Raw genomic sequence first — 10,702 nt, forward strand, 5'->3', positions numbered from 1 at the left:
GCCAAAAATCGTCTCATTATTAATCATATTTAACAATCATAGCAAATTAATTTATATTTGCCTTATCTGAGCCCATATCTTCAATATACATTATTTTGGTTATTTGCATTTTTGTATGGGTCAATGACAATAACAGATTTTTCAAATTGTCTGTTCATTAATTTTACGTAGATCGATTCTGAAGAATACACCAATGAATATGTTTAGTCAGTCTATTTTGCCCGATGTTCGCCCGCTGTATTTTCTGTAGAGCGCCACAATGGTTCTCTAACATTTACTTAGCTGTTCTGGTTATGTGTAATATAAATTCTATTTTCTTACGACGTCCAATTATATAGCAGTTTATTTGTAATCGGATTGTACTAGTATTTGTAAATTTAATTGGAAAATGCTGGAAAGGATACAAAATGTTTTTTGTATTTAAATAATTTTAATCATTTGTCGAGCAATAATACCGTAAATACGAGACATAAGCAAAAGAAGCAACTAGTTGGAATCTCTCGGGTTGTATCGGAAATATCCTTGGATCTTGCAAGATTCTCTTCCTTTTAACTTTATGCTACAGTGGCTGACAAGTTATAATTCTACATCCGCCAACGATGCCTTATCATGTAAATGTTCAGGCTATATGTTTGTTTACCATTGTTAATTCTTTTTTAGCATATGCCTTGATATGTTTACTTCTTAAACTGTTTAGTTTCATTTTTGTACAGGAAATACTTATTAAATTGTGTTTGAATTCATTGTGAAATTATTATATTTAATTTGTATGCATGTTATCGAGTAAAAAATACACTGTATTCTATTCATAAGGATTTAATTTCCAGGAGCAGTGCCGGACGGTGTTTAGCTCCAGATGTGGACGTTCCGGCTTAAAAGATAATCTTCACATGCCTCATTTTTCCTGGGATTTGCTTGAGCCCAAGACAGTACAACCCCTTCCTAGCAGACTGGACTGCAGTAAGAACAGGAAAAAGGACGTGCCTGCGAGAAATGTATTCAAATAACTGTGATTAAGTGCTGCTACACGATACTTTCAACAATTGAAAGGAATCTTAAACCTCTTAAAAATGTTCATGTGTTTGATGTTCGAATATTAGGATTGTTCCTGTAGTTTTCATTGTATTATTGAAAACCAATGGAACATTTAAGTCTTCTGTGACACATGTATGCATTCACTTTTCACATAATTTGCATTCGTTTTTTTGCAACAGTACATACCCTCGTAGAGCCCCCATACCGAAAGTGTACCTATCAAGCACGTGACAAACTGTTTACATTAGGTGATGTAAATGGTGTATTTTTGTTTAACGATTTTGCGATGAGCGTTTTTCGTTTGTAATGATGTACAAAAGACAGCAAAAGGTGGAGCTCATTTAGAGTAAAGGAAATGTTGAAAAAGGATAAAGTGTTCCATAAGAAAGCCTTGTTTATTTACAAAACATATCTGTGTATAAATATATATTTCATATAAAAAAAGAAATTAGACCAAGTTTTTTGCTGTTTCGAAAGTGAATTATTCAAAAACAAATATCATAGGGTACTACCAACATTTGACAACAAAAGTTGTTATTATCACTGCTATTTTCTTTCACCGATAAAACTCCATATTTCACCAAAACGTAGGAAAGAAATAGTGGTATTTACAATGATGTATTGTCACATCCATGCGGCCTCTGTTTCAATAAAAAAAAAATGTCAGTGGTTGTGTTTGGTAAACCTCGTTTCCGCAAAACACCCTACGCTCGGGTCGGAATGAACCTATCTTACACTCTCGGCCATGGAAGATACTTATAATCTATTTATTTTGGAATGCATTGTTTTGCGCGATATAGTTGAGTGTACATCGACAATTTACCTTTTTGCCACAAATAATGAAGCTTAAAATAGCAGCACTTAGAAAAAAATGCATAAAAAATCGTTTCCTTTTTCTACAATGAATATGTATATGTATAACATTTGAATATTCGTTTACTATTCAAATAACGACAGTTCAGAACAAAAAACGAATATATGATATGTAAAACAATCAACAGAACTGCAATTACAATTTTATTTAAAAAGGTATGTTTCGTTTACCATTTGTTTCTGCGTTTTTCTCTACTATTATACGAGCGCAGTAAAATGATGGTACTTAACAATTGAGCTCAAGTTCTAAGCATATTATAAAACCTTGGTAATGATCTAATATAATATTTTGTATGAAAACAGTCAAGAAAAAGAAATAACAAATCACAAATTAAAATGATACAATATAGGTAACATTTGTAACGTTTTAACAAGTATTTAATTAACAAATGAAGTGAAGTAAAATATATAGCCACGGCGATCTTACAAAGTGGAAAAAAATAAAAAGTAGAACCAATATAAAGATCAACTTAGGTGAAGAATTTCAATCACTTCTGATTCTTGACTCCCTTCTCGTGATATGCACGGAGTCTTTCGAATGTAGTTTGGGTTAAAACTTGGTCTCCTATACCCATTTTGATTTCCATTGCCCATTTCCGTATTAAAACTGTTCTGCTTAATGCCAAATATGCTTTTAAATTCAACTCTCTGAAGTTTACAGCGGAACACATACACTAGTGGATTTATTGCGCAACTTGACAAGGCAAGTAGCACTGAGAGAGTCTTCACGACTGGTTCAATATGATCTGGGTCGTTTAGGATGCATTCAAGAATAATGATGATAAAGTACAACAACCAACATAAAACAAACGTGAATAAAACCATAAAACTAGTTACAGCGGCTTTTCTCTCATCGCGTTTCCAAAGACCTGATACGGTTTTGCTGCTGCAACTTAATTTGTGAATCAAAATCTGCGCTGAGCTGTTGCGACGACCCCCTCTTAGTGATAACTCGGGGTAATCATTCAGTCCAGACGCTATTGTACTGTTCCGCCTCACCTTTTCGATGTTTAGTTTCGCCGCTTTAAAAATGGCACAATATGCCCACATGATTATGCATGAAGGTAGGATAAAACTCAATGTTACAAGTATAATGCTGTAAGATCTATCTTTATGATGTTTACTGAATGAAACTGTCATACATGAAATTTTGTCTAGCTGGAATTCATAGCAGTTCCATCCGAAAAGTGGTGGCAGTGAACACAAAATGGCCGAGATCCAAACAGAAGCTATCATGAAGGACGCCCGTCTGCTTGTCATTGTCATTGAGTAATGTAATGGTTTTGCAACTGCCATATAGCGATCTATGGCAATAAGCACCAATGTAAATGTACTTGCAGTAAATATCAGGTTCATTCCAAATCCGGAAGCTTGGCACCAAAATGACCCGAACCACCACTTTTGCGAAATAAGCGAGGCAAAAACGAAAGGTATTACGACAACTGTCTGCAGGATGTTGCAAAACGTTAGGTTTATTATAAACCTATTAGAAATCGTCAAAAGCACGGGCCGTCTGTAAAATATCACAAACACAGAAATATTTCCGGCAAAACTCACGATGAAAATGACAAACAAACCGATTGCCATTATAACCAGGTTAAACATATCAAGCTGTCTTTCAATGAAACTATCCTCATTTTCAATTACTGAACTGGACAAGTTCCTCGTACTTTCATTCAGTTGCATTGCTTTAATGAATTTGGAAGCATACACTGATGCAATATTATCTTTAATCTTTAAAATGATTCTTTCTTAAATTGTTATATAATTGTTAACCATAATTCATTCGTTGTCATTGGAGATATATATTTTTTATTTTGTTATCTTCATACCTTGCGACGATTTTTCCCAAAGTCTTTCCATTGATCACTTTTAACAAATCGTTATCGCAAAAAAGGAGTATATACACTACGCAAAATCTACATCCAATGCCCGTGTCACAGAAAATAAAACATCCACTTGACCTTATTTCCTTGTTTCTAAATTAGCACATGATTTCTTTCTTTTAATCCAGGTCCTTACTCTTAAAAAGTCCAATAACCGTTTGTTCCCGCTCGCCGTTGTTGAACGCAATCAAGCTCATGGTGTTTTCTTTGCCATTTACTTTTCATTGTAGTATCTTAAACTGCTTCTGCCTATAACCATCGTTGAGGTTTCCCAGCACTACTGCTGGTTTCAGAAAATGTTCCCATTATATACAGACTTGGTGGCTCGATTTCCGATACTAGAATCAGCAAAGTATCATAGAAAAATGTACTATGTTAATTTTGGCTCTTTTCCAAAATTAAATAAAATGACTGAAATGAGAGACTGGGTAAAGAATTTTAGACATTTTACATAATTCTTGTTTATACATCCAACGTATAACCTTAATACTGTGAAATCTCCACGAAAAAGGGTTGTATTCTTTCTAAGATGCTTTATGAACATTTTTTTTTGGTAAAATTTATTTAACATTTATCACTACACGGACAAGCATAGTAGCCTTAATTGAAACGAATGGTCAAGGCCTATCACCCATTCTCACGATATACGCAATGTCTGAAGATAAAAAATACATAAATACTAAAATATCATATAATAAAATGTAGGTTACCGCCTTAACTTGCGGGTAATAGCACTCAACATGACTAACATAGAAATCATTTCTCTTAAATCGCATATCTAACCGAAATCATTGCACGAACCTAATATTTAAGGAATTCTTAGTACAATGATCAATTGTATAAGCATTGACGTAGTTCTCCTTGTATGCATTTCATACGAAAGACTCTTGTTTTCGTTCAATGCCAGTCGGTCGCTACTTTTCCTTCGTTGTCGTATTTTTGCCATCAATGATAAACTCTAGCAACGTAACAAAACTCCCAAAAATTGAGGTTTTATTATGTGCATGTGAAATACGACATGTAAATAGCATTGTGTAATATTCAATTTCCTCGCACTTTCTCGATTGTCCTTGGGCGCCTTTTTAAGATCAGAATTCTTACAAGAAACCTCATCCAATAAGTGCGTCTAAGGAGAATTCTGATTTTCTATGAAGACATGGAACGTCGACAACATACAACTTACTCTAGAATATTTGGAAATTGCGTTTGTTTCCGGGGACTGTTGGGGGTATTTTTTGTTCTTAAGAGTAATCGAAAGAGTGTTCACGAACAAATAGCAGGCTCGGGTTTCCTTCGCCTAATCAGATCCTCTACTGATGAAAACGAATCCTTTGAATAAGATATAGGGGTATGCTTAATAAGAAGGACAATTTATTAATTTGTTGAATTCCTATCTGTTTCTTAGCACGTACAAAGTTAATTATAATTATACTGCTCAGCTACATTATTTTTTATCGCTGCTCTATGTACATAATATTTTGCTGACATGCTAACGTTGTGGTCGTAGACATTATATCTCAATAGTCTCTTCGCACGTCATTTATCCATGCAGTGTATTTTACTTTTAATTTTGCTGTTACGTGCTTACTGACTTCCAATATGAGAAAAATATTCCGTCTGAGTGATAAAAGTTCTTAATAGTTTGATCATTCTAAGTGGCTGCGTTACATTTCCATGTCAACAAATAAATGAAGTTGAAAATTGTTAATATTTTAACTTGTTCTATTAGTTTTAAAGGAGTATTAGATAACTGAAGTAAACAAGAAGCAATAATTATGCAGCTGATCTGTCAAATCCATTACTGAACCTTCTGATTGTATATTTGCCGTATTAAATGCTCTTAGACTCTGCAACAAGAATAAATTTCAACACACTTGTCACGCTCACCGACAATGCTACACAGGACTGTTGTCTTAAAGTGGAGAATGCGGGGATTGAGGTGGAACAGATTGCATGGCCCGTCGACCACCAGACTCACCCGAGCCACGGGCTACCATTTTTATCAACATCAAAACATTTAAAAGAAATCGTCCCTGTCAATGTTATTATAGCCAGATCCTCTAGAGTATGCTATCAGGAATTAAAGGAGATTAGTCATACTAAAGGGAACATTTTGTTGTATCAGTGTAAATTACCAGAGTATTACATTTGGCACCAGACATACCTCTTTATCTATCGATTTAAGCGGATATCCTCGAAGACTAATTTATGAAATTCTCTTTCGCGAACATGTCCCGACTTAAACAATTACCATAGAATATCGAAATATTTCTATAAAAAATAGTAAATGTTCCAGATGTTTTGCAATCTGATACGTTCAAACATCCCCTTCTAAACTATATTTCAATAAGTACTCCAACTTCAGAACACATTTGGAGGATGCATACTATTCAATCTTAATATATATTTCGAAATATACATGTCGGACAACATTCAAATTATTTTTTGTTATATGTTTCTTAAACCATAATGATTCCATTTTAAGGAACTGGTCTCTGTGTCCTAATTTTCATGACACTCGACATTGTACTACAGGCTAAAAGGCTTTGTTCCATAATAATGTCGGAAATGACTGGGCTGCATTTGCACAGCGCTTGCAATCGCCTATTATTGCACAGCGAATAGACACAACTAAAAGCATTAATGTAACGTTATGGCTGTCTACCAACTAAATAATGTGAAAAGAATATATCTCTATCAAAGCCAACGTGTTTTGTTCTCACGACATGAACGTCATTAAAAAAGTACCATAAAACAACCATACATAATAGAAAGTACAGAGAAATACCTAGTATCCACATCTACCGATGACGTTGGTAAAGGGCACAAAGTTCAAGGTCTAGACACACAACAAGGAAAACACAACGGATCGACACAACAACTACATAATACATATGCATTCTTACATCTTTTATTGAAGAGACGAATTTTGATGCAAGACATGTAAGATACGATTGAAAAGGTTCATGTGCGAATTAATGTTTTGATCATAATTTCAATGAAGGAAAACATTTTTTTAAAGTGATTGAAATAAGCAGGGGTGACAAATATTCATATACCTCGGTAAATCATATTACGGCAAGAGAGCACCATGTTGTCAGAAACATGTGCAAGATTAAATGAAACATGTATCCCCTCCACCAGCCGATTGGCAGCCAAAAAGACATTTCGCATTAAATAACTGCGAGATACGGAATTCAATTGGGGCTGCCGCGATTCTAGCATTCGCCTTTTAACAAAAAACACTGCGATATTTGTTTTCTTAAATGTCACATTTTCAAATTGTTCAGATTTCATTTAGCATAAACCTCTAGAAAGTTGATGCGCCGATGCAAAATATCGCGTTTATTTCTTTATAAATTCCTTTTAAAACAGATGCACCGAACTTAATGTAAAATCTCGCATCACCTAGACAGTAAATCATCTAGGTAGACAATGATAAAAGATGTGCCGATGCAACCATAAATATCGCTGTTTATTCTTAAGGCAGTATGGGAGATGCACCGTGGTAAATGTCAAATCTCGTATCTGTCTTTGTCGAATTTCAAATGGAAAAAGAGTAGTTTTCTTATGAAAAGAACTAACATATTGAAAGAAAACCGATGCGAAAATGGAACAAATTGTTCCTGCATTGTTTAACTGGAATGGTCAGCAAAACAGGAGATCGTTGTGGGTTTACACAAGACTGCTAGAACAAACACAACGTGGGTTTATTGTTCATTTATCAAGAGCATTTACAACAAATATAACGGTAAATCAATGTATCTTAGTCAGGAATTACTCATGCCACCGTATTTAAACATTATTTATCACATTTTACCAACTTTAACAAATAAAGGAAGTAAATGTATTCAGTAATATTTTGAAAGGTGTATTCCAGATTATTTTTTTTTGGAAACACTAAACTAGCAGCCTGTGTCCGATACTAACTGTGTATTGAAATCTGTGCAACACAGTCAATGCTTAATCAATTTTCAATTCAAACGTTTTCAAGGACAAGTATAAATGATTCAAAAGGTCATCAAATGAAATTTATAACGGATTTGAATTTCAGTAAGATAATTTTAAGAACATGATAATCAGCCAAACTCATCACCGACAGTGACAGTCTAAGTCATGATATAAAGCCTTAACAATCTTGAACTTATCATTTTATAGACCGTTAGTTAATATATTTGAGCTTAATTGAGTAAGTCTGAGTTTAAGTTAAAAAAGCTTTATACCCTTTATACTGATACATATTTATATACTGATTACTTGAACGCCATTTCTGAATGATGACAATAAGGTTCTTAAATAAATCCTAATAAAGACAAGATGTAACCTAACCACTCCAATTTGACTAAGACTACCTTCAAAAGTTTCAAATTTGCTTCTGTATGGTAAAACATTGAGGCCAAATGGCAGTACAAAATACCCGCACTATGGGCAATAGTCTGTAGTAAATGGTAAACATAAAGAAGGCCAGGATCAACATTTGTTTTCACTTTATTCACTGATTGGTTGAAATTCAATTAAAGATATAATTAGTTCAAATATTGGTTTACCTGTTGGTGGGTTTGATCTTACGCCAAGTTAATACTTGCCACAGTCTATGAAAGGCATATGCCTTAAGTTAGCCAAGTACTCAACCACCCTAACAGGGTTTAACACAATTTAGCTTTACCCTTTCAACATGTGCTAGCTGAAATTCAGTTAAAAAACTAATGGATGAAAAATTCGTACTTTAAATTTTTCTGTCCAACTACAATTATACATAATTTCATTCTTTTTTAGGCATAAACAAAAAAAGTTACTTTGGTTGTTATATTACAAGCTCGCAGCTCGCAGTGATTAAAATTTGATTGTCACTCGTTGCTCCTTTGCTCGTGAAATATAACTTTTGTTGCTTATTTAAACAATTATACATTATGATCTTACACTACTGAAACAAACACTAATCCTCTATTAACATACTCAATTTGTTTATGGTGCAAGTCGAATGTTGAATGACGTATCATAATAAAACTGTACTTTATAATCAAAACCACTTACAATGCTTTTTCCATCCTCTCATTATTTTATCATAAACTGAATATTTCTTGTCAATGTCTCGCTGACATATACTTTTCATAAAAGCTCTTTGTACTTTCCATTATAAATTAAATAACCGACTGATATCGTTCTACGTACTTCGCGTATTGTAACAGTGAACTTCTTTTTACTTGCAAAGTGCAGACAGACCTCTGGGGCTATCAGTTCTGATTTTGGGTGTTAAATTTCTATCGCCGACCTAGTAGTTATCCCATGATATAATTTATGCAATATTTGTAGACATACCTGAATTGATATTCTCACATTTTCAATCGCAAGATTCCTTTTATAGACATTTATTCACCACTTACAGTTCTAGACAACTTTATCAAATTATTAGAATAAATGCCAACGTCTGCTCTAGTGACCTGAAATGGATGAAATAAGGTTTTTTTCCTTGTCACATCTAGACTGCTGATACCAAGAACGTATTACAAGTTTTACCAATAATACAGAGTCCTCTTTAACAGGAACATTCCAAACGTTACTTCCCTCATTCTCAAAGATGCCTCAACGGATATAAAACCCCGAAATCTCAAAACGAAAATTAGCTAGTTTCCCAGAATAGTTGATTCCACTGACCAAAGAAGTATAGTATTCTATTAATATCAAATACTTGTTTCTTTTGTTAATTCCGGAATACAAACGTGTGGTATTGACGTTCGATTCATTTCTTTGTAAGAAGTTTAAAAAAAAGGTTAAGAATTTTACAAAACAGTAAACTCGCTTAATATAATTTTCGGCAAGACACAAAGAACTATTTCAAGTCCTTAGTACCGCCAAAAAAATAGTTATGTAACAGAAAACAAAACGAGAGATAACAGAAATGAGGCGAGATTTGAATAATTGTTTCAGATGAATGAGCGTTAATGTTGCCAGCTTAATATATTTAATGACATAAGCATATCATTCAAACTTGGTGCTGTTCATTTATAACGATAGTATGTGGTTCATCCTTAAATTGGTATTCGGGTAATGTAGAAAGTATTCGAAACTAAAGCTTAATAAACGATACCCTGAGTTACGAGGTAAGTGGCTGTTATGTTTTTATCACGTCGACAACCTGCTAGCATTGATCAAGACGCAAAAACTATCTGGAAAAGGTTTCATATATTCATCGAATCGGAAATTTGACGCCATTTTGGTACGATACAATAATTAGTGACCCAATATGAAAAAACAAAGTGTCACCGCGTGAGTGTCGTGGCAAATGGTGTTGAGTGATTCATTTTTGAGGCGCAAAATGGATATATATAGTTATTAGTCAACAAATGTACAATCCAGTTGGGTTGGGTATCCAACCGTTAGCGGACTGAAATTATTCTAACATTTTTTATTGATATATTACACGCATTTAAAGGTTACGCAAACTTTTTAAAAAGTAGTATTGATATTAGAGATAAATAGAACAAATACGATATTCGTCATGGTCGATATTTTTTCCAATTAACCCTGTTATTGCCTCAAAAAGCGGTCATCTCTTTACTATATTTGTCTCTTTGACATAGCTAACTACATAACCATGTCATGATAATGGTATAATCAATGGGGAAGCATCAAATTGGATACAGATTAATTGGCTACAGAGATCGATGCTCCCATTCTCTTAAAAATACAATGCTTTGTCAATGCATATCGCAACAACATCTGTACTTATTCAAACTCGTCCAAAACCGACGTCATGTTCTTACAAGTTTCATTACATGGATTGCCATAACAAAATTAAATTTTATTGAAAAGTGTCCGTATGCATATACTTGCTATGCAATATATGTATGAAAATGACCTATTAATTTTGAAACACATATTCAATATTTGGTATCTATTAGTAAATT

At 33.8% G+C, this 10,702-nt stretch overlaps 1 protein-coding gene across 1 annotated transcript; it reads right to left on the minus strand.

The window, feature by feature from the left end:
• Positions 1–619: 619 nt before the first annotated feature.
• LOC128230659 (rhodopsin, GQ-coupled-like) lies at positions 620–3,264 on the minus strand. Its single transcript, XM_052943102.1, has 3 exons — positions 3,051–3,264; positions 2,576–2,654; positions 620–689 (listed from the first exon to the last, which is right to left on the minus strand). Exons 1-3 carry the CDS (start codon positions 3,262–3,264, stop codon positions 620–622), a joined length of 363 nt encoding a protein of 120 aa, XP_052799062.1.
• Between the last annotated feature and the right edge of the window lie 7,438 nt (positions 3,265–10,702).

The sequence above is a fragment of the Mya arenaria genome, chromosome 4 (assembly GCF_026914265.1).
Source record: "Mya arenaria isolate MELC-2E11 chromosome 4, ASM2691426v1".
NCBI classification, from domain to species: domain Eukaryota; kingdom Metazoa; phylum Mollusca; class Bivalvia; order Myida; family Myidae; genus Mya; species Mya arenaria.

Coding starts and splice junctions, on each gene's coding strand:
- LOC128230659 (XM_052943102.1), bottom strand. CDS start 3,264: ATGAACCTGATATTTACTGCAAGTACATTTACATTGGTGCTTATTGCC. Junction 2,655..3,050: donor CCAGCTAGACAAAATTTCAT/GTATGACAGTTT, acceptor TAAACGACCCAG/ATCATATTGAACCAGTCGTG. Junction 690..2,575: donor ATAAATCCACTAGTGTATGT/GTTCCGCTGTAA, acceptor GAAACTAAACAG/TTTAAGAAGTAAACATATCA.